We start from the raw sequence: 25,166 nt of genomic DNA, 5'->3' as shown, positions 1-25,166 counted from the left end.
AATGAGAATCCACAACGTTGGAATCCACTGATTGGGAATGCAATCAAGATAAATTGATATGCATCAAGGGACCTAGAATTAGTTAAGTGTGTTATTATGAAAATGGCTCAATGTTGGTTTTTGTTAACTCATTTAGTCCCCCTAAATTATGGCATGGTTAGCACAAGAGAAGCCTTGGTAATTTAATGAATTAGGAATAAATATATGAGGAAGACAAAAATATCATATTTTTACCCCCTAAAAAGAGAAATATTGAATGTTGTCAAATAATAATTAATGTTAAAATAAATAAATAAAGTTTAAAAAATTATTTTTGAGAGGCACCATAGGAATGTGTGTCCCATACCACCTCCTCTGGTGTCTAATGACAAAAACACCAAAAGGGCATTCCCTATTCCTAAATCACAATCTAGGCAATCACATAAGGTCACTAGGGTAATGGGCAAACCCACAACCCTAGTTAGCAACATAAAATAAAAGGAGTAATCTATCAACATCATCTATATACGTTCATATCAATAATTTAAGATTTAAAAAATAAAAGAAAAACTCAATCCATCCAATCTTATCCATCTCATACATTCTCATATCACCATTCAAAGAATATTGAAAAATAGAAGTAAACATATTTTCTTACCTCTCATTAGTGTAAAGTCCCACACATAATCACAAGATAATAAATGTTAAAGTAAGGCAAGATATCAATAATGAAAATTAATTAACATAATTAAACATGCAAGATAATGTTAAGTATATTCCTCACATTTCTAGTTAGTATAAGCTCTCCAAAGTTCCACAAAGTCACACTCACGAGTCGATGGTTGTAATCAAAATAAACCTAATCATGGTAAAAGATTAATAGACGCAAATTAGAAATCAATTGGATTTTAATAGAGTTCCTAAAATCACCCAAAAGCCTAATCTGTCAACTAGGTTCAAACCTGCTGTTTTCAACATAGTTTCGGCAAAAATTAATATTTCACCATCGATTCGAAGTCGAATTGAAATGAAACTTTGGGAATATCTAATTGGTAGCAACAGGGTCCTAAAAGTACCTTCAATTTGATCTAATTCATTCTAGATATAAAAAAATATATAAAAAAACCCCCAAAAACTATCAACATATCAATGCGAGGTAGTGGATAACAGTTCTTTAGACAAGCCTTTTTAAGATCTGTATAATTTGTATAAATTCTCCACTTTCTATTGGCTTTCTTCACCATTACCACATTTGCCAACAACTTAGGGCATTCGATTGGACAGATGAAACCAGACCTTGCTAGCTTCTTGGCCTCCAGTTGGATAGCCTACTGCTTCTTAGTAGAGAAATTCCTTCTTTTTTGAACCACCAAAGCAACTCCTTCGTTGATCCACAAGCTATGCTCAACAATGTTGTGGTCAATCCATGGCATGTCTTCAGCTGACCATGCAAAGACATTTGTATTTTGGGTTAAAAAGGTTGTTAGCTCTTGCTTAAAGCTTTCTTGCTGCTCCGAACCAATATTGGTTCCACGTTCTGGATGAATGAGGTTCAAGGGGACCTTCTGCAATCTCTCAATTGGTTCTCCTCGTTGCATTAGGCTCTCGTCTCTGTCATCATGCACTTCAACAGTGAGAGTCATTCCTACAACTGGAGTTGTCGGTTGCTTTCTAATGAAATTAACATAACATGTCCTAGATTGCCTTTGGTCAATCTTCAAGACCCCAATGCCTTCAGCGGTTGGAAACTTAAACATCATGTGCCTGGGAGAGATTACAGCTCCCATTGCCGTTAGTGTTGGGCGCCCCAAAATGATGTTATAAGCTGACAAGTTGCGTACGACCATAAACATGGTGGGCCAAGTCATTTGTTAGGGGAACGATCCCACCGCCAGATCTAATTGTATGTTACCTTCTATGGTTGTGGAACTTCCAAGAAAACCATAGAGCAAGGTTGCAGTTGGTTGGAGTGCCTCCTAGTCAATCTTAAGCAGTCGGAAACCATCTAGAGACAAAATGTCTGTTGACGATCCAATATCAACCAGGACTCTATATATCATGTGATTTGCCAACCTAACATTGATTACATTGGCATCTTCATAAGGGGTGTGGACATCAATTAGCTCCTTCTCAGCAAAAGTGGTCGGTTCACTTTAAACAAAGCATGTCATTGTTGGGGGCTTAACAATGCTTATGACACATATTCCTTGTTTGATTTGTCTTAATGACTTGGGAGTGGGCCTTTCGAATATAGTATTAATTCTGGGAAGGTCCTTGTCCCTAGAAGACAAGTGTTTTTCCTCTTGACTCGGTCCTATCTTGAGGAGGAGTCCTACTACGTCTTCTTGGGAGAGGGGAGGCTTCCTGTCACATCCCGCCCAAATACACCCAGCCTATACCCTATCTGGGTTACCCGGGGGGAGTGATCCACAGCCCAAAAGATCAAGTTTATGAACGATCATATCCATTTAGCACAATAACATAATCAAAAGCAAGAACAAATCATTGTATTCTAAAAAGTTAACAATAAAAGTCAAGAAAGGATCACAGAAAGATCACTAAAGAATATCAGAGTGCGGAATAACAAGATACCAAATCAAAAGACAACTGTAGAGTATAGCGGAAATATACCCCACAACATATGCAAAAGGTAGATCGAAATCTAAAGCAAGCTTTAAGCTAATACAAGTAAAATAAAAGCCTAGAAGAAACAAGAGAATCTAATCAACATCTTCAGTCGGCTCTTCTTCTTCTTCAGTCTTCATCCTCTTCACTTTAGGGTCATGCTCTTGAAGCTTCAGATCAGCATCTAGCGCACGATCCCATCGACGAATAAGACGATGCCGGCTGCCATCAATAGGAGTCGTCAGTGCAGCCCAAATCCGAGTGTTGGCTGCCTCGCTGTTCATTACCTTGTCCAAGGACATCTGGAGCTGTACCATGTACAAAAAGGTTCTCCGTGCTGGTGTACGGGTTCTCTTTCATACCTACAATGTCATCTAAAAACAAGTCCCCCGAAGGCTAAGCTCAAAAGAACTTAGTAAGTAATCCAAACACAATAAGCATCTTCACATGCATTCACAAACAAACATATATGAAATGATATGAAACAATATATGCAAATATGCTTCTAACTCTATATATGTATGCTGATCTCTATTGGCAGACATGCTTTAAGTCATAGCACCATACTTCTTTGGGTAGGTCTCATCTCACAACGCCGGTTGGCAAAGGGTCCTTCATCCATCTTGGACAATCCATGGCTGGGGGTTAAGTCACCGCTCTCTCACATAACCGTTTGATCTAAGTATTGGCGCATGTCAAGGTAAAGCCTAGCCCAATGCAAGTCTTCTACTTAGTCATATCAACTCAGATCCGGATACGTCCATTCCTCACCCCTGGCGATCCTTTCCAGTATCCTTCACACTAGAGTCAGCATAGTCCCAGACTACGGACTCATCAACCCTATAGGTCATCCACATATAGTAAACGAGAAGCTCTCATGTCCTCTCACGGGTTGGTTACCGGTCTTCGGTCTTAAGTGCCCATGAGCCCAAGTCTATCCATATGCAACCCTACCCATAAATGGCCCCCACAATGTGATTCATGTCCCCTCATGGGTTGGTTACCGGTCTTGAGCACCCATGAATCCCCATTGCTACCATGGGTCGTTCGGTCTCAATACCCTTTCGAATCGGGTCTGATATAACAGGGAATATCCTAGCCAAACACTGCTAGACAAGTCCTAGGTATGACAACCAATAATCCGGGAAAGTGTCAAAGGGCAACATTGGAAATATCCCATACTATCCCCAATGATGTCCAAGGACAGAAATGTCAAAAGGACATTCCCCAATCCCAAATCATACCTAAACAATCACAATCATAATTCAGTCATATCATCCACGACAGATATCTCATCAAATAGAAGAGTATAATAAGACAAGATTAAATGAATAAGAAACATACATGAATAAGTATTCATTCATGATCAAGTACATAAAGTAAATAAGGAAATAAGATCCTACTGTACTTACAACATTCATATCATAATGGAAACTAACATAACAGTAGCTAAATCATGCATTCATGTCATAATACATAAAGACATGTAAATAGGCATATTGTGAGTTGGAATACTCACCTCGTAATCCGAACTTATAGTCTTCAAATAAGAAATCAGAGAACAGATCCAAAATCACCTAGACAAGCTTGACAAAACATGTATAGGTCATAAGAAGTGATTCCAAAAGATTGGAGTCAAAACGGATCAAAAACAGAGTTGCTGTCAATGCGGGTTGATTGGCTGGGTTGACTACTCCATTTGACCCAGGCAATCTGCCCAAAAGCAAATCCGAAAATAAAAAGAGAATCTTGATCCGAAACCTATGCTACACAAACCGGAATGCGACAAAACTTGGAGAGATTGTCTAACACAGTAGTCTAAGACTAAAAAGCATAATTTAGACATCAAACCACCATTAAAACCATTACTTACTAATTTAGAATCATAGTTTCTATTTTGGAAAACAAGACTTTCTAATTTGGAAAACAACATGGTTTTCATTGAAAACAAGCTATGAATGAAAGAGATGAACTAGAGATGATGAGATCTCATTCTAGTACATGAATACAGTAAATCAAGAGTAAGAATGATCATAGAGATGCATCTAATATGCTAGAAGAAATCAAAATAAGAACATGATCATAGTTTAAGAAGAAATCATGTAGAGAATGAATATGAAATCATAGCATATAGAATGAGAAGAGATTGTAGAAGATATGATTGCAGAGATGCAATATCTTCCTCATAATCTCAGATCAGAGAAGAGAATGATTCTAGTAAGAATGAATCAATAGCATAATAGATTGAATACTAACCTTTGATTGAAGAACAAGAGAGAAAGCTTGAGAGCTGAATGTAGATCTTCTTCCACACCAATGGAGGCTTGGAGATGAGTTTTCTTCGTTCTCTAGGTGTTTTGGAGGCTAGGGATACTAAAAACACAAAATTATGAGGTATATATAGCAATAAGGACCTAAACAGAAGATTCTGCTCGAATTCTGTTTGCTTGAGTCGAGTGGGTGGGTAGCATGGCCCAGTCGACCCAGCCAGTCGACCCAGGTTGACAACATAGCCAAAAACAGGGATTTGAGGGCCTTTCTCTTATCGGAATCAAACAAAACTTTCTACACAACAACTATAACTTACCTAGCATAGGAAAATGGCTTTAAATCATATCTAACCATGCTCTAAGGTCATCAACCAATCTTCTCTTCATCAAGGTGCATTCTCTTTTCTAAATCAACCAAGCTCTTCAAGTAGGGAATTCCATCATCAATTTTCTATGGGTTTTCGAATCTACACTAAGGGAGAGGTCCGACTTGACTTCCTAGGACCTTCTAAACATATCAACACCATACTCAAGGTCCAACTTCAAGGTCAAACATCAAACAAGTTCTTCTTCATCCAAAACAACTAGGGTGTTTAATTTAGGTTTTGGGCTGGATTTCACACTTCCCCACGAGGAGTGCCTTCACATGCTAATTCAAGTGTCCTCTGGCAATCAAATTTTTAATTTCCACCTTCAACATGCGGCAGTCATTAGTTGATGCCCTTTGTCTTTGTGGTATTGAAAGTATTTTTACATGTCAGCCCTATTTTGGGGGCATGCATGTATTATTAGGGGTTTTCAACAACCCAGAATCTTTAGAATCTCGGATCTGCATTAGGACAACAGATCATGACTTGTTTAAAGGGGTAAAGGCTTCTTCATCCTCCTCCATCACTTGTTTGGCACGTCATTCCTACCTAGGCTTTGGATCTTTGTTTTGAAAACTTGGCCTAGAATTCAACTCAAGGGTCTTTCAGACGATAGGCCTATCTTGATCCCTATAATGGCTTCGATTTGCTTCCAAAACCTCTTCTACCGTGGCCATCTCATACCCTAAGTCCAACAACTCAGCTAATGTCTTGGGTTTCTTCTCGACAATAAAGGCAACCAACTGTTCGTTAATTACAGCTCTTTTGAAGTTCGTGAAAGTCACTTTACTGTCCAGATCCTTAATAAGGATAGAGATGTTATTGAAGCTAGTGATGAAGTCTCGGATAGACTCTGAATGTCCTTGCTTAAGAGCTAGCAAGTTGTCTTCTGTCTTATTCTTCTTAATTCCACTTTTGAATCTGGCCACAAAGGCATATCCCAGTTCCGTAAAGTTGTGGATGGAATGTTCGGATAGCCGAAAAAATCATATTGTAGCTAGTCCAGTCAATAAAGCAGGGAAACATCTACATTTGACGGCGTCCCCTCCTCCAGACATAGCCATGATAGATGTGAAGTGACTGATATGTGCCATGGGATTTGTGGTCCCATTATAAACTGTAAAAAAGGGAGTACGAAAGCCTATTGGTAAAGGTGCTACCATAATCTCTAGTAAAAACGGATCTTGACTTAGCACAAGCTAAACTTCATTAGGGACTTTCTTGTCTAGTTGAAATAGACGTTTGTTCATGTCCTGGACCTGACGATATAAACTCTCATCTCAATCAAATGTTGAAGCTTTGGAGATCCTATCGTCAAGTGAGGGACCTTCGGACTCAGCTACACGCTCCTTTAATGCTCGTCAAGGTTTCAAAGTATGAGGTAGCTTTGTCCCGGTTCTAGGTAAAGAATGTTTGTCTACATGAATCCCTAATTTGTCATAGACAAATCTGTTTCCTCCTTCCTCCACCGCCTTGGCCTTTCCCTTGCTTTTGCGCTTTGCCTGTTGAGCGAGAAGCGCATTTGCTTCATTTCCTTGAGCCTTGTCATTATGACTGACAGGGGAAGGAATCACTTTTCCAGGTAAGACAAGAGCAGGGACAGAAGGAAGCAAGAGCTGGCTCCACTGGCTCACCATTGATTGGAAGGAACTCATCACCTCTAACATCTTTTGTTGCAGTACCATCAACTATACAGGATCTGGGATGGAAGTGGGAGTAATCCCTTGTGTAGGGAGTTTTGCATGCAACTCTGTAGTTGTTGGTAGGCGTTCATGCCCCACAAGCACCTTTGTATCTTTTGAGGTTCCTCCTTTGTGGTTAGCCCACTTTTTCTTAACACCAGGGTTCTTCTGGGATTTAGAACCTTGATCACCTGAGTTTTCTCTTGCCATGTTTCTTTTTTAAACAATTTTTTTTATGGAAACAGGGGGAAAAGTTATTGATGGCTTTTTGTTAGCGTTTCCCATAGACAACACCAAATGCTGTTTCAAATGAGAACTATAGGCACCTTGGTTCGTTCTTAGTCCAAACTTGGCTCCTGGAGACAAAACAAGAGTAAGAGTGGGCTGCCTCTAGGGACAGGAAGCCGCCTCCAATGATTAAGTCACTCAATCAAAAAACCAGAGTGCTCCTCTAGAGGAATAAATGTCCAAGAAGACAAGGAAGAGAATGTCTTTTGGAGTAATTGCAGAAGAGTAATGGTTGGAGATTCAAGTCTTACCCTTCACTCATGCATAATGATGACATATATAGCTTTCCATACCTCAGAGGAGAGTAGACACCCCGTAGCCCTACGATCTCCTTGCATTTGAATGAAGGGTGGAGATGGCCTCTTGATGGAAACTTGATCAACAAGCTAATCGATTGATCTACTAGACAGCTTGAGATTTCACCATTGAATCAAAGGGTCAACATCAAACTAACAATAATGTGACATCAATCCCTAATTGAGGAGACAAAACGTGAGGACATTGCACTCGAGGATGGTTTTGGACGAATGAGAAGCTTCCTTGCCAGCAATGAGCACTTAATGACTCTTGGTGCATTCAATACTGAAATTAATGTTGTGATTGACATTTGGGCAGAGATACGTTGGATCTCCCCTCAACGTTACTTTAGCCGAGAAGTGCCACTATGACAATTGGTGTCACCACAATACCCGCTTCTCAGCGAGCATCCTTTTGAGAAGTTCCCAACTGAGAAGTGTCACGTGAATTATTCGGGGTCAAGTTTAAACCCTTAGTTCGATTCGGATAGTTCATTATGGTTTGATGGTTTGAACCATAACATATATAACAGCCTTCGATTTTGATTTGAATGAGCTTCAATGATCTTTGAAATAGTAGATCGACCATCCATAGATAAGAACCATCGATTCCAATACGAATGTGGGATTTCTTTTTCTTTTTTAGCAAATAAAACATCTTGAGTTGTATCACCAAAACAATAATGCTTTAAGATTGTTAGGATTAGGGTTTAAGCAGAAGGTTGCTTAAAACATTACTGTAACAACCCCCGTATTTCTAACCCAAAATCCGTATTGCAGGTCCAAGAACCCGAAGGTCTAGTCGGATTAATTTGTGGAGTGTCTAGATAGAAGTCCATGATCCATACCCTAAACCCATGGATCTGGATTCTCTTGTTGAAGATTCTGCCTTACTGGGAAATTGGATCTCTGGTAGAAGGCAAGTTGTCACATCCACCCAACTGGTACCCTATCTGGCATACCCGGGAATGTGATCCACAGTCCAAGGATCAAGCAACGAGGGACCATGCCTCCCACATACGCGATAACACAATCATGAACAATGATAATCAAGGTAAAAGTAATAAATAACAGATATCATGAATAAGATAAGATCAAATAATCAGAGTGTGGAAACAAATGATACCAAGTATATAAGTATAATCATAGAAATGAGAAAATGAGTAAAAGTCACTCTCTCAAGGCAGTGAAAAAGTAGTAAAAATCAAGTTAAGTTACAATCCCATGTTTAAAGAGTAACTCAAAGAAAGTTAATTACATATCCCAAATGCTTAACAATAATCCAGGGAAATGGGGCACTAAGCAAGGGTTTCTTCTATCTTAATGATTATATCCTCAGAAGTGTGGACGAAGAAAGCCCAGCACGGCCGCTCCCTCACCATAGTGGGGCTAACCCTGGTACATAGAGTAATACTCTTCGGCACCAAAACTCTGATCTTCACCATAGCTACCACCCGAAGGGTAGTATGAGGGATCAAAGTCCGTCTCGTACAGTGTGTCATCAGAGTCTTCAATACCTGCGAGAAAATCTAACAACATTTGCTCAAAAGGAATGAGTTCAAAAGAACCCAGCAAGGCAGTTATTCCATAATTCAAAATCATATAAGTACAATCATAACATAATGCAATGTGATATGAAACATATGATGCTAGTATGATTCTAACTCGATGAATGCTAGTCTCTATGGTAGACATGCTTTAAGCCATAGCACCATACTTCTTTGGGTCGTCAGTCACTCTCCCTCAACCAATCCGTATCTTGGGACTGCCGTAGTAGTTGGGTAAAGTCCTCTCGAACCATGGTAGGGGATTCGGTCACCACTCTCTCACATCACCATTTGGTATAAGTATTGGCGCATGTCAAGGTAAAGCCTAGCCCAATGCAAGTCATCTACTCAGTTGTATCACCTCAGATCTAGATACGTCCATTCCTCGCCCCGGGCAATCCTTTCCGGTATCCTTCACACTAGAGTCAGCGTAATCCCGGATTACGGACTCATCAACCCTATTGGTCATCCACAAATAGTAAACAGGAAGCTCTCATGTCCTCTCACGGGTTGGTTACCGGTCTTGAGCGCTTGTGAGCCCAAGTCTAGCTATTTGCAACCCTATCAATAAATGGCCCCTTTCGGATATCCGTAGCATGGTTTATGTCCTCCCCTGGGTTGGTTACTGGTCTTGAGCACCCATCAAACCATACACAACCACGGGTCGTTCGGTCTCAATGCCCTTCCGATTCGGGTCTGACACGACAAGGACAATCCTAGCCACACAACTAGACAATCCTATGTATGTCATCCAATAACCCAGGAAAGTGTCGATAGGCACCTTCGGAGAACATCCCATACTATTCCCTCCGATGCCCAAGGACAGAAGCGTCAATAGGACACTCCCCAATCCCAAGTTATCCCTAGGCAATCACATACTCAAGTCCATCATATCTCATACATTTGATACATCATCATGATAAAAGTTAAATCATAATATCGAAATGATCCATCATGAATACAAGTAATGAGAATAATAAATCATTATGACAAGAGTATATGAAATCACAATACTACTGTTCTAAAACATGTATAGCAGTCCTACAATAATAAAAAACAATTAAAAGACTATGTTCACTAAGTATAAGCACCAAAACATAAGTTCATAGCATATGTGTTTATGGAGATAACCATCGTTACCTTAGGTTGAGTTGATGATGAATCAAGAATTACCAAGGAATGATCCAAAAGTAGTGTTAAGACCCTAAACAAACATAAATAAGAGGTTAGAGAAGAAATCAGGAAGATCGGATGTCGAACGGGTCAAAACTGGCTGAGGTTGCTGTCAGCAACAAGTTTGGTCGATGGTCTTGGTCGATGGCATCGACCAAGGATGATCGACCAAAATTGTCTTCGGGGCTGCATATATGGGTTTTGGGGGTTTTGGTCCGAAATTGGTCTTTCGGGGTTTGGATCGATCCGGAACTTGGAGGGATGCTTAAGAACAGTATAAGGACACTACAAAATCAAGGGATTAACATAATCTAATGGTCTAAATAGAAAGCCCCAAATTAGACTACTAAGTTCAATAGACAAGCATCATAGCATGGATTGAAATTGATTGCATTTGCATTGGAAAGGCATGCATTAGCTAAAGGAACTTATATGAATTTGATTAGGATCTTATGCTAGTGATAAACATGTACATAGCACACTATATACCTCAGTTTTGTACAAGAAGGCATGAAATTAAGAAGAAAATCAAGGAATGCATATGCAAGGCTTGAAATGAGAGCATAGCATCAATAGACAAGTGAGAGGATCATAGGTTAAGCAAGAGTGGGCACTTGGAGTGATGGTTGCAAGGTTGCAGCACCATCTGCAATGTCTCAACAGCAAAAGAGGGATAGAAAATGATAGAAAATAATAGAATAGAGAGTGGGAGTGATGAATCATACCTTGTAGTTGTTGATGGAGACAAGGAACAATGATTAACAATGATTTTTTGTGGGATCTTCTTCACAAAAGCCTAGGAGGTGCTTTGGGAAGCTCTCCCCACGTTCTCAGGAGTGATAATGATTGGAATAGCGCTCAAAACACGAGGCTAGTATAAATAGAATAGGGAATATTCCAAAGAATCATTAACTTCGAGTTTGGGAAACTTTGGTCGATGGTCCTTGGTCGATGGCATCGACCAAAACAGAATTCAACAGAAAATCAGAATTAGTTCAGCAACTTCGGACAGGGGTTTGGAGGGCTATATAGGGTCAAATTGAATGGGGTTTTCTTCTACAATTCAATCAAGAAGTCTAGTTTTGGGAAATACCTTCGGATTGTGCACGGGAGTCCATTAGGTACTTCAACTAAATCATTCTTCTCCGATGCGCCGATTTTCACTAAATACCGACAATGTACTCAAGTAAGGGGTATCATCGTCAATGTCCATGGGCTCGGTTTGCGACTCATAATTATCAATCAAAAGGGTCCACAAGTCTCTTCTTACCACCACTTCGGGTCTTCGGACCTATAAACAACAGTGGATCCGGGTTAGCGTCAGGGTTAGGGTTAGGATAGGGCTGGATTTTACACAAGTGGTGTTTGGAGATGTCTGGAATGAAGGTAAGAACTCCCCCATGTGTTGATTAGGGTTAATTTGTGTTTGGGTTTCAACCCCCTGAGCAAAGCACCTTTGTATAGCAATATACTAAGGGGCAGTTGCTAGTGGCGGTTGATTAAACCAAGTGATCGCCCCAAGCGACCGCCAGTTTCTGCTTGCGGGAAAATGCCCTATTTTGCCCCATGTTCATTATAAATAGCATCCCTCACCCTATTAACGCATTATTATTTTCGGGATTGCTATTTTGGGCGATTAGGCGGTAATGGAAATGTACTGGAAGGTGGGCTAAGTGTTGTTAGTGATTTGGAACCTTTTCCCTTCTATTCTTAGTGATTCTGGTTAAGGTAATGAATCTCCATCTGCTATTCTCTTCTTTTTAACCTCTAATTGATATGAACCCATCCCCATTTTGTTAGTGGTTACCCAATTGATTAGTTGTAACTCCCTTTCCAATGTTCTTGATGAGATCATGTCCAGAAACGAATCCTAATGGATGGATCTAATCAAGGGGAGAATTTTGGGTGGTTGATCTTTGTTAATTTTAGGGTTTCATTTCACCCCTTTGTTATAGACCTATTAAGTTTGAAATTCAGACTAAGATCATCCCAAAACGGATTGAAATCGGATGACAAAAGTCTAATTTTCGGAGTTGGAAACTGTCTGAAACAGGGGTGGTTGCTTGTGGAGGTTGCTTAACCTATGCGACAGGCACAAGCAACCGGCTGGTTTCCAGTGACTGTGTAGGTTTGATTTTAGATTTGTTTTGACTCTTGACTCTTATACATTCTTGTAACCCTGCATATAGGTGTCCTCTGTTTCTACTTAAAGTTTTATAATTGTGTTTGGATTGCAATTTAAAGGACTTCTACTAAATTACAGGTAAGGACATACATTCTTATTTATATGCAATTACATATACATGATGATTCAGCTGTTCTATTTACTATTCTTTGATCATGTAACTTGCTATAATTGTATAAAGCATGTGAATCTTATTGTATACGTATTGTTTGTGGTGTTCCTTGATGTACTTCATCTTTTATGATATTGCACAACTGTTCATGGTATGATAAAGAGTGATGTAGTGTAGTTGTGATGGAAGGGTTATTCCATTGGGATATCTTGGCTGGAGATATTAGAGGGCTGTGGTATGGGACACATGCTCACTGATACCTCTAGCACTATTATGATTACTGGATGACATACCTAGGAGAGTCTAGAATTGCATGGCTAGGTACCCCACATGCTATTACCCTTTCGGCAGGGGAATTGAAGCCGGGTGACCCGTGACAATGGTAACGTGACTCTGTTTCATCCTACAGCGGTAACTAGTCCCGTGCGGAGACTTAGTGGTCCACTATTGGTCATGCAATGGTAGGGTTGCATATGTTAGGGTTGGGCTCATGGACGTCCAAGGAGCGGACCGGGTGTCCTGAGGAGTCATGAGAGCATCCGCTCCAATAATATGTGGATGACCATAGGGTCAAGGAGTGGAGTCCAACAGCGGTAGCCAGTCCATGAGGGTTCTCACTCCTAGGTTGCAAAGGATACTGAACCGAGTTGGTTGGTGCCATAGAGGAAGTATCTGGACTTCATATAGTATGTTACCATTATGACTTGCTTGGATTAAAAATCCTGACATGCGCCAATACTCATTGCCAATGGTCATGGTGAGAGAGTGTTGACTTAACCCCAGCCATGGTTTGAGAGCCAGGTGTGGACTTACCCTTTTGCCCAGGATCCCTACAGAGGTAACCAGTCCTTGCCGGATCAAAGTGACTAAACCTACCTAAAGGAGGGCTGGTGTATATCTTAAAGCATGTCAACTGTTAGAGACTTGCATGATTAGATCTTAGTAACATTCATATTTCTGCAGACCATCCATATCATTTCATATGTGCAGTCGTGGATTGTATTGACATATATATATATATATATATGAGAATTGCTTGTTCCTTATTGAGTTCGTCAGAACTCATTCCTTTCATTGTATATATTATATGAGTTGTATAAATGGTGGCATAACATCAAAAGTTGGAGATGATTCATATGAAAGACCCTTCTCGTATGAAGCTGATGAGGCACAGACAGTGGTACATGAACTTGTAGTGCATGAATCCTCCTGAAGATGTTTGGTGTGCGCTTTTAACACCCATTGATGGGCGGAGAAGACAGGTTGCCAAGCAGTTTGCCCTTCATATGGAGAAAGATTGGAGGACCCCTTTACTTGCTAATTTAGAAAACCAGTTTTTAGATTTAGAAAAGAAAACCGGAAAGAAGATTATTTATTTTGCTTCCGCTGAACTCGATATTACATTTGATTCTTGATTCTTTCCTTTAATTCTTTCTTGGATATTTATTGGAGTATTTGGACTCTTGTAACCTTTTTATTAATTATTGCACTTATTCTTGCTCTTGATTGTCTATACTTGTGTTTATTATTATTGATGGGTAAAGACCGTGGATCCTGTGACGGTTCACTCCCACGGGTTGTCGAGCGGATAACCGAGACTGGCGGGTGGGGTGTGACAATTACACCCTATGGCAGTTTTTAGTTTGGAATACCAAACCATTGCTTCTAGGTAGTATTTATAGAACAACACTATGTTCTACAGTTATTGGACTCTCCCACAAAGGCCAATTACACCGTTGGATCGTAACTAATCTGATGGCCTATATTAGAACAAACGTTGGGTATAACTCAAATACCTAAACCATATTTGAAGATGACTCAGATACCTCAACAGAGTATTTGTTTGATCATGAACCACACTGCGCTTGCGCTTGTTGATAATAAAATAAATGAATAAGTACGTACCTTTAATGGTTGGAAGGATTATCATATCATCCACCTCTCTCGAGCTGAGTATAAATCCTCTGCCCCAAAGGTGATTGTGCCCCCATGCTTCTACACAACCGCACTCACATGAGTGTGGAGGGCGCCAAACTACCCGACCTAACATGCGAAGAACTGAGCCAGTGTAGTCCCACACTCATGTGAGCGTGGGGATAAGGGGGCATGCTTGGTTTGGGGGCTAGAAATCTAAATTTGTTAGGTTTTTTATTAAAATCTATATTAAGTTTCAAAATTAGTTTTTGCATTTCTTTTATTTTAATTGTTTTGTTAATGTATGGGATCCGTGAGGTAAGGGTGGTAATGAGGCACCCATGAGTAAAAGAGGCCCTTCATAACCTTGGTTATTAGGTTCTTCATGACATTGATCATGGGTCTTAAAGGTCTTGATCATGGTGATGATGTGGGCTTACTTGTAGGAACTATTGGCCTTCAATTCTCATTTCAACTTTGATGTGGATCAATTATACTTCTGGATCCGACTGAGCCTCCTCTCGTATCCGGGACGATGAGTCCTGCAAGAAAGGTTAGATGCGGGTCGGCTTGTGTGCCGGGCAGCCGCCTCCGATGGCAAAGTCAGATAATGAACAGAGTGAGGTCTCGTGCAAAAGCTACACAAGATTATACTCAGAGTGTATTGGTTTGCTTACCAAGGAGATGCGTCCCCTATCTTATAATGATTAACTTACCTTATACGTATTTGGTAAGTTAGCCCGATAAGGGCTATTGTTTCTCCTTGGATCATGCTTCCTTGTTGTTGGTCCCATTCAATCAGCTGCTAAGTTGACCTTCTATATCAAGGATGATTGCTATATATGTGGCGTATGTTACGCTTTTGGTCATGGATGATCGGCATCTTTCCCGATTAACTAGCATGTGGAGCCCCATCCAGGTTAGACCCGGTCGGGTAGAAATCTTCCGTATCATAAGCCCCCTATCCCGGACGTTGTTTACATCGTGCAGGATAGCAAGGAAGATTAAAAAAAGGTGCAAGTCCTTATGGAAGGTGCAAGATGAATGGGATTGACCCGATTCAAATTATTACCTTAAAAAAGGTGTTACCTTAAAAAAGGTTTAAGTCCTTATGGAAGGCGCAAGATGAATGGGATTGACCCAATTCAAATTATTACCTTAAAAAAGGTGTAAGTCCTTATGGAAGGCGCAAGATGAATGGGATTGAAACTGATGCGGATCAATTATACTTCTGGATCCAACTGAGCCTCCTCTCGTATCCGGGACAATGAGCCCTGCAAGAAAGGTTAGATGCGGGCCGGCTCGTGTGCCGGGCAGCCGCCTCTGATGGCAAAGTCAGATAACGAATAGAGTAAGGACTCGTGCAAAAGCTACACAAGATTATACTCAGAGTGTATTGGATTTTCTTACCAAGGAGATGCGTCCCCTATCTTATAATGATTAACTTACCTTATACGTATTTGGTAAGTTAGCCCGACAAGGGCTATTGTTTCTCCTAGGATCATGCTTCCTTGTCGTTGGTCCCATTCAATCAGCTACTAAGTTGACCTTCTATATCAAGGATGATTGCTCTATATGTGGCGTATGTTACGCTTTTGGTCATGGATGATCGGCATCTTTCCCAATTAACTAGCATGTGGAGCCCCATCCGGGTCAGACCCGGTGGGGTAGAAATCTTCTGTATCATAAGCCCCCTATCCCGGACGTTGTTTACATCGTGCGGGATAGCAAGGAAGATTAAAAAAGGTGCAAGTCCTTATGGAAGGTGCATGAATGGGATTGACCCGATTCAAATTATTACCTTAAAAAAGGTGTTACCTTAAAAAAGGTGCAAGTCCTTATGGAAGGCGCAAGATGAATGGGATTGACCCGATTCAAATTATTACCTTAAAAAAGGTATTACCTTAAAAAATGTGCAAGTCCTTATGGAAGGCGCAAGATGAATGGGATTGACCCGATTCAAATTATTACCTTAAAAAAGGTGCAAGTCCTTATGGAAGGTGCAAGATGAATGGGATTGACCCGATTCAAATTATTACCTTAAAAAAATGTTACCTTAAAAAAGGTGCAAGTCCTTATGGAAGGCACAAGATGAATGGGATTGACCCAATTCAAATTATTATCTTAAAAAATGTGTTACCTTAAAAAAGGTGCAAGTCCTTATGGAAGGCGCAAGATGAATGGGATTGACCCGATTCAAATTATTACCTTAAAAAAGGTGTAAGTCCTTATGGAAGGCGCAAGATGAATGGGATTGACGCGATTCAAATTATTACCTTAAAAAAGGTGCAAGATGAATGGGATTGACCCGATTCAAATTATTGCCTTAAAAACACTGTTTCATAAACATTGGCTTGTTTTTGGCACTTACGTAACAATGTCCCGTATGTTTTGGGCTTATCTGTTAGTAAGACTTCCAAAAGTCCCTGGAGTGTAATGCCACTCCAAAGTGCATTGTACGCCACCCGATCATCAAAATTCTCGATCTCAATGGTTACTTCATTGAAACGTTTCAGGAAATCCCAAATGGATTCATTTCGCCCTTACCTTATAGCGAATAAGCTATCAGACGTCTTCTTGCTTCCGATCGCACTTCTAAACCGGGCTATGAATTTTTTGGCAAGTTCCCTGAAATTATGGATGGATCCGAGTTGAAGACCACTAAACCACTTAATGGTCGGGGCCCTTCAACGAGGCCGGGAACGTTCTGCAGAGTAGCTCATCTTCCCGGGCTAGAACAGTCATTCTTGACTTGAAATAACTGATATGCTCCTTCGGGTTCGTTTTTCCTTCGAATGGAGTAAAGGTAGGCATAATGAAATTCTGAGGAAGAGGTAAATTCATGATCTCATCTGAGGATGGTTCTCGATCAACCACGTCCAAATCCTCGTCGTGATCCCGATCCTCCAATTTGCACTCGACCTATGCCATCCTCTTCTAAAGGCGATTTTGCCTAACTCCATTCCTGCTTGATTTAGCGCCGTTTTCTTTTCTGGATTGAGTTCGAGCAACTGAGACCCTCGATCGGGTTGATTGAGGATGACTTTCTCCTTGGTGCTCCATTTCTTCCCGACGGCTTCTTTGACGATGGTCGGGACCAGCATGACTGGACCTCTGACCTTCGTCAGGTCTTCCTTTCAGGATCCTCCCTTTTGGCCAGGATCTTCTTGCATTTTGGAAGGCTCTCAGTAGCCTTCCCGTCTGAGTGTTATGCCTTGGTCCTTGCTCAACTCTAACTTGATGGACCAAGCCCCGCAACACCCTTTGCATCTCAATCATTCCCTTGCGGAGCTCGTCCATATCTGCTGCCGTAGCATACCCCTGAGGGCCTCGGGATGTGCATTTCCCGTTTGGATTTTCAACGACCAGGTTCCCCTCGGGAGGATCCTGTTCCACTCGGGTTGAGTGGACTCCATCGTCTTGATGTGTTTGATCTTCGGGAATCTGATTCCCGCCTACATTTTCTATTCGGGAACATTCATTATTTCCTCCTCGTCTTGGCATGACTTGAAGATTTTGTCGTTCCCACAGACGGCTCCAAACTGATGCGGATCAATTATACTTCTGGATCCGACTGAGCCTCCTCTCGTATCCAAGACGATGAGCCCTGCAAGAAAGGTTAGATGCAAGCCGACTTGTGTGCCGGGCAGCCGCCTTTGATGGCAAAGTCAGATGACGAATAGAGTAAGGACTCGTGCAAAAGCTATACAAGATTATACTCAGAGTGTATTGGATTTGCTTACCAAGGAGATGCGTCCCCTATCTTATAATGATTAACTTACCTTATACGTATTTGGTAAGTTAGCCCAACAAGGGCTATTGTTTCTCCTAGGATCATGCTTTCTTGTCGTTGGTCCCATTCAATCAGCTGCTAAGTTGACCTTCTATATCAAGGATGATTGCTATATATGTGGCGTATGTTACACTTTTGGTCATGGATGATCGGCATCTTTCCCGATTAACTAACACGTGAAGTCCCTTCCGGGTCAGACCCAGTCGGGTAGAAATCTTCCGTATCAAACTTCATGACCATTCATGACCATTCATGACCATTACCATGAGCGGGGTTAAGGTTATTGAATTGATTAAATCCAATTCATACAGAAGATGTGAATATGAAAGTTAATTCTCTAAGTAGTAGGGAAGTTAGGTCAAGGTAGTTTATTCTTATTAGTGGACAAGGGACAATTCTATTGATCTCCATTAGTAGGGAATTGATTATCCACCTTGTGAGGATGTGAGTTATTGTAATTCGATTACCCAAATTCATTGTCTTGAGAATCTCAACGGGTGTACGGTGTGGTTTGAGCCTATATAAACTCAACCCTTCCTTGCATGTGATGTGTAATAGAAACACTCATCACACTTGCATTATTTGTTACTTATTTTAAATTGTATTGCACTTTTATTTCTCAATTGTATAAGGATCTTCATGTTTCAGTTGTATTGCAATTTTATTTTTTGTGTTTTGTAGTATCTGTAATACAATTTTCCCAACAAAATTCCTCAGGAGCCTCTTGCCAAGTGGAAGGATTCCCAAAAAAATCTAGAAACCATTTTACAAAAGATCCAATTGTCAATTTCTTTGAGTTGTTAGTAACACGTAATCAGACCCCACAAGCAAATATTATTATGCATCTTATCTCTTCCGGAAAATACAATCTCTCCGATCCACAAGGGAGTGAAAAAAACAGAGATGACCGTCGCTTCACTGATGAATCTCTTCTTCATCTTCATCTGCTACTTATCCCTGAATCTAACGGCCGCCATGGGCCGCCATACCATCAACTTCCGATCACCAAACCTTTTCCCAGAAGGCATAGTGTGGGACCCAATATCCCAATACTTCCTCGTGGGTTCTCTCCACCAACAATCAATCAAAGCCGTCTCCGACAAAGCCACCGTCGAAACGTTTATCCACGACACAGATCTTCCCGAAAACGTTACCATACTCGGCCTCGCCGTGGACGCCGTAAACCACCGTCTCCACGCCGTTATCCACGCCATAGCCCCTATGCCAATTTTCAACGCCCTTGCTTCCTACGATCTCCACACGCGCCAGCGCGTCTTCCTCGCCCACCTTTCCGACCCCAGCTCCACCACTCGCCAAATCGCAAACGACGTCACCGTCGACGCCGCCGGCAACGCTTACGTCACCAACTCCGCCGGCAATTTCATCTGGAAAGTCAACGTCAACGGAGAACCCTCGATCTTTTCTCAAGACCCAGTCCTCACATCGCAATATATTTATCCAGACACACGCTACGCTCCTTTCGGCCTCAACGGCATTGCTTACGTCAGCGAGGGTTATCTGCTGGTGGGCCAGTGCAACACCGGAAAACTGTTCAGAGTTGACGTCGTTAACGGCACAGCATCGGTGGTGAAGATTGAGAAGGATCTGAGGGGTGGGAATGACGGCATCGCCGTTAGAAGTGACGGCGCTGCGGTGGTTGTCTCGCAGACGACGGCGTGGTTGCTCAAAAGCGAGGATGGCTGGGGAGAGGCTGAGATATATGACGAAATTGCCCTTGATGAGGAAAGGTTCCCAACTACGGTTACCGTGAGAGAAGATGATAGGGCTTATGTGGTATATGGGAAGCTTAACAAGAGAATGGCTGGAAACATGGATGTTGAAGAATTTAGCATAGAAGAAATAGAGTGGCCTAAGTTGAAGGATGAACTATGAAGGGACTGTTTTGTAAACATGAGCAGTGTTCATTGTGTAGTGTGTACTAATAGTTTACGTTGGGGGACATTGTGCTTGGTGTCATGTAGAAAATTCATGAAGAAGTATTTACCAGAATAATAATAAATCTTGTCCATATTTATGTTTTTATATATGATTAATTCACTCTTTTGACCATGATAATCATAAGAAAGAGCTACCAAAAATAATCTTTGGATCCCCTAACCTTGTAGGTGAAGGATCGTCCTATACACCTTAACAACACACATCCAAGAGGTGCCCACTTTTAATATACCTTATCACTTTTAATATACCTTATCAATGTTCATAGGCTTTTCTTCTGCACATGTAGCGGAGGGAATCTAAATGTTTGGTGGAGGGAGCCTGAGCATATTGTTGTGAGGGTAGAAGATTTCAATTCTATCTTATTAGGGCTTTGTTTGGGTGCAGCGGCTGCACTTGTAGTCAATGGATGGATGGGCAGCCATACACCCATCCAACATCTGAGCCGTTGAATTAAATGGTTCAGATTAAACTTAGATAACAGCTGCTCATGCAGCGGTTGCACTGAAACAAAAGCGTATCTTATAAGGGTTATTGATTTTAAGTAATAAATATAAATAAAGAATTAAAGAAGAATAATAGAAAAGTTTAAAAAAATATATGGTTTCTTAAGCTGAAATTTAATGATTAGATATTGAATGATTAAGATAACCTGGAATTTATTCATATTTTATTGCTGAAATTTTTAATCAGTTGAGATAAGTAATGTTTACAAAGTTGGAGGTATATATAGGTGTCATACGTAGAAATCATATGGTAAACCCATTTTTGCATTGGCAGAGAAGAAACCTAATTTAATGCTAAGGAAGGAGGCGATTAAATAGGATTTGGATAGGATATATTTGAATTAGACTGTTGGGAAAAATAGACAATTCGCCAGTATATCTATTCAGTACTAGGAGTGCAATGTTTTTTTTTTTTTTTTTTTTTTTTTTCTTTCTTTTTTTTTTTTTGTGTGACAATGTCTAAAGTTCATCTGGCCAGCTTGTGCACACCTTGATTACATCTTCAAAAAGAGTTTTGTCGTCCACAAGGGTTGAACCCATGACCTTTCTACTGAAAAGTATGAATCTTATCACTCTACCAACCCTGTATTGTCAGAAGTGTAATGTTGGATGGAAACACAATATTAGTGCCCATTTCTACGCTATGGTTGATTGTTCTTTGTAACTATTCTTTCTATCAGATTCTGAAAAATAGAACTTTTCATATATATATATATATATATTATGTAATTTCGTCATTCCCATATAAGCAACCCTTCAATAGTGAGTTCTCTTCATTTTAACCTACAAGATATACTCTTTTGAGTGAGATACCCTTGGTCTGGCTTTGAATTAATAGTTTCACCTTTACTAAAAAAGAAACAAAAAGAGCTGGGGGAGGGGGAATTCCAAGATTCTTTTATCATGATAAATGAAAACAACGATTATAAAATAATGAAATATACAAAAAATTCGACTATAGATACCAATCACACATGTCCTTAGGGCGTGTTTGGTTCTTGAGTTTAGAGATTTCAAAAATCTAGAGATTTCAAATCTATAGATTTCAAATTTATGGAATCATGGTTCATAAAATTAACTGTTTGGTTAGTTTGAATCTTTGAAATGAAATCTATAGATTCATATTGAAAAAACATCTATGGAATCATGGTTCAAATGTTCAATGATTATATAATAGGGGTGAAATCTCTGGATTTTACGTCATACCTATAAATTTACAGATTCACATTTTTAATGTAAAAAGGTGAATCTCTAGATTTCATAAATCCATGGATTCACACAACCAAATGGGTAAAAATCTCCCATTTATGAATCAAGAGATTTCAAATTTCTGGATTCATGTTACCAAACAAGACCTTAGGGAAGCTAATTCAGTGGCTGATGCTTTGGCCAAGGAAGAGGAGTTAACATAGGAAGCCTTCTTATATGTACACCCCCCCAGATCATGTTAGGTTAACATTGTTTGATATATTTTTCTTAGGTTGTAATTGCAGTTTTTCTTTCTAATAAAGTGTTTTCCCTACCAAAAAAAATAGATTATAATACCAATCCAATGGTTTTGATGGAGGTTCCACGGTTCCACCTATAGAGGCAGGTCTCACATACGTAAATATGAGCCTCAAAGTCTCAATAATTGTCTATTACCACCCAAAAAAAAAAAAAAAAAAGCCTCTACAATTTTTTTTTCCCGATAAAATCTCTATAGAAATAATAGACGACCTGCAACTACACAAAATCCATGAAATCTTATTCCCACCAATCAAACTAAATGTCACCCTCCAGGTGTCAATATAAGAGTTGATAAAAAGATAACTTTCGAACCCTGAAATCCTCTTTCTCTCTCTCTCTTTTCTCTCCCCCTTTATTGTTTCCTTTACCTGTCTGAAACTTCCAAGCGCATCAGCAGTTTATAATACAATTCTGCTCCATACTTAACCCCTATTAGTGACAGCGACCATGCAAGCAGCACCTGTTCACAACTTCCTCTGCTCCTCCTCCTCCTCCAATAACCCAACATTGCCACTCCCAAACACTAAACAAGCCAGCCACTTGTCAGCAACAAAACCCAAGAACCTCCAACCAAAGATCTTGCTTTCATCATCAAGCTCAACAGAGCTCTCAGTTCAATTCAAGGAGAAAATACTATGCCTTGAGATAATGGGTGTTGATGCAGGACGAGCTCTCTCCCTCAATCCTTCCCTGCACACTGCTTCCCTTCACTCCATTAACTCTATCATCTCTTTCCTGCAAGTCAAAGGCATCCATCAAAAGGATTTGGGTAGGATCTTTGGTATGTGTCCTAAGATCCTCACCTCCAGCATCAAAGATGAGCTTGTCCCTGTATTTCGTTTCCTCTCTCAGGATCTTAAAGTCCCAGAACACAACTTCAGGAAAGTTGTCAACAAGTGTCCCAGATTGCTAGTTTCAAGTGTAAAAGACCAGCTGAAGCCAGCTCTTTTTTATCTTCAGAGGCTTGGGTTCAAGGATTTGGAAGCACTTGCTTATCAGGACCCTGTGTTGTTGGTGTCTAGTGTGGAGAATACACTAATCCCCAAACTGAACTACCTTATGAGCTTGGGTTTTTCAAGAGAAGATGCAGTGGGAATGGTTTTGAGGTGTCCTGGGCTGTTCACTTTCAGTGTGGAGTACAATTTTAAGCCCAAATCTGGGTATTTTTTTGAGGAAATGGGAGGAAGCTTGGAAGAGTTAAAGGAGTTCCCCCAATACTTTGCTTTTAGTCTAGAGAAAAGGATAAAGCCAAGGCACAGGGAGGTTGTGGACGGAGGGCTGAAGATGTTGCCTTTAGCACTGATGCTTAGGAGCACAGATGATGAGTTTAAAAAGCTGCTGAGACAAGGAGGAGAATGAAGGCTTGTGTGAGTGGGGGCTGTGAGAATTTCTTCTTCTAACTTGTTTACAGGAGGGGCACCACAACTGTCTGCAAATAATTTTAATTTCCTGTTCTTTCTGTTTCAGATTTGTAATTAAGTTGCTCAAGATGTCAACTAACCGTGTTATTATGAGGGATAAATACTTCTATGCATTAACATTTCTCTCTGAACAACTGAATGTGGCTTTCAATTTTGTTCAGTAACTTTGTGGTTCGATTTTTTTTTTTTTTCACCATCAAACTAATCGTAGTGTCTAAGGGCCACAAGCCCGGAGCAGTAAAGGTGTTGAGAGATGAAGGTTCAAATTCATGACCTTCTTGACTTACTGCCTCTACATAGGAGGCCGTGACCACTGTGCTATTAGCACATCCACGAATTGAGTTATATGTAACCTAGAATTATGAGGTCAATACTAAGTCCATCATAAACCCACTTCTTTTCTCAACTTTAAATTGTTCAATCCTCATCTTCATCATTGGATAATCTTTTGGACAAAAAAAGAAAAATCATTGGATAATCTTAAGATGACACCAGAATTGTATTGGAAATCAATGGAATATTTAATTTTAGATGAGTTAGGATCTTCTATCCGCAAAGATAGAAAATTGTACTCTCTTCACATTTTTCTACCACATCAAAAGAGTACAAGTAAAAATAAAGGATGCAAACTCATTTATAGGACTAGGTACAAAGTGGGTTAAACTCTTGCTCTTACGTGATCCTATAGAGGCATTGATCGACCATCTCGATTATTGCTAGTTAACTCTATCTACTATAACAAGCTTCTTTTTGAGAATGACAATTTGATAACCGGCATATATACATAGGTTACATTTCAAGAATTAGCAACGATTGAAGAGGCCACCAGACCTTGTACAAGGGTAAACTTGCACACTCACAAGAGAGAGAATATATATTTTTTTTAGGGTAGACGAAAGAGATAATTCAAATAATCACATTTTTTACCTCTGAACCAACAAACCCCTTCAATTCTATTGGTGGAAAGTCTTGGCTATTCAAACACTTGATGCAAGATTTTGAAAATAAATTTACTTTTTTTTTTTTTTTGGGTAATCAAGTGTTCTATTGATTAGGTAAAACAAACGAAGTCAAGCAAAGCAATAACCACACAGTAGATACATGCCAATCCCTCCCTTTCCTCAAGGAGAGAGTTATCCTGGCTAGGCGATCAAAAACTATGTTTAATCCCCTAGGTACATAAAATGCTTCAAAACTCAAAAATTTAGAAGCTAAAATTTGGATATCTTGAATGATGGGAAGACAATTGAACAAACTTTCTTCTAGTCCAATTATAATCTTGATCAACTGCTGATCATCAAACTCCACTTCCAGGAAATCTTGGCAATCACCCAAAGCACAAAGTAATCCCAACCTTAACGCCATCGCCTCACCTTCCAAAACCGAGTTAAAGATCATCGACTCAAATGTGCCAACAGAGGTAGCCCATCTAGGTTTCTAATAACAAGTCCGACTCCTCCTGTAAAATCCCCCAGATTTCTGACCCTTTAATTAATGGATTCAAGACAGTGAACTCGGAACTCGAGTAGGCGACAACTTTGG

General features: G+C 40.2%; 2 protein-coding genes across 2 annotated transcripts; both read left to right on the top strand.

Annotated features, from left to right (window-relative positions):
- Positions 1–19,135: 19,135 nt before the first annotated feature.
- LOC149005471 (uncharacterized) lies at positions 19,136–20,125 on the top strand. Its single transcript, XM_089135916.1, has one exon. It carries the CDS (start codon positions 19,136–19,138, stop codon positions 20,123–20,125), a length of 990 nt encoding a protein of 329 aa, XP_088992042.1.
- A 2,402-nt stretch (positions 20,126–22,527) lies between these two features.
- LOC149005470 (Mitochondrial transcription termination factor family protein) lies at positions 22,528–24,169 on the top strand. The gene has a single exon (XM_089168662.1). The coding sequence runs from the start codon at positions 22,651–22,653 to the stop codon at positions 23,560–23,562; it is 912 nt and encodes a 303-aa protein (XP_089024788.1). The 5' UTR covers positions 22,528–22,650; the 3' UTR covers positions 23,563–24,169.
- Positions 24,170–25,166: the final 997 nt, after the last annotated feature.

This window comes from Hakea prostrata, chromosome 9 (assembly GCF_041222555.1).
Source record: "Hakea prostrata isolate BN-2017 chromosome 9, UWA_Hpros_2, whole genome shotgun sequence".
Taxonomy (NCBI): domain Eukaryota; kingdom Viridiplantae; phylum Streptophyta; class Magnoliopsida; order Proteales; family Proteaceae; genus Hakea; species Hakea prostrata.
This window is presented reverse-complemented; position numbering and strand designations above follow the sequence as displayed.

Bases quoted from the DNA above. Each gene is read 5' to 3' on its own strand.
- LOC149005471 (XM_089135916.1), top strand. From the start codon at position 19,136: ATGACCGTCGCTTCACTGATGAATCTCTTCTTCATCTTCATCTGCTAC.
- LOC149005470 (XM_089168662.1), top strand. From the start codon at position 22,651: ATGCAAGCAGCACCTGTTCACAACTTCCTCTGCTCCTCCTCCTCCTCC.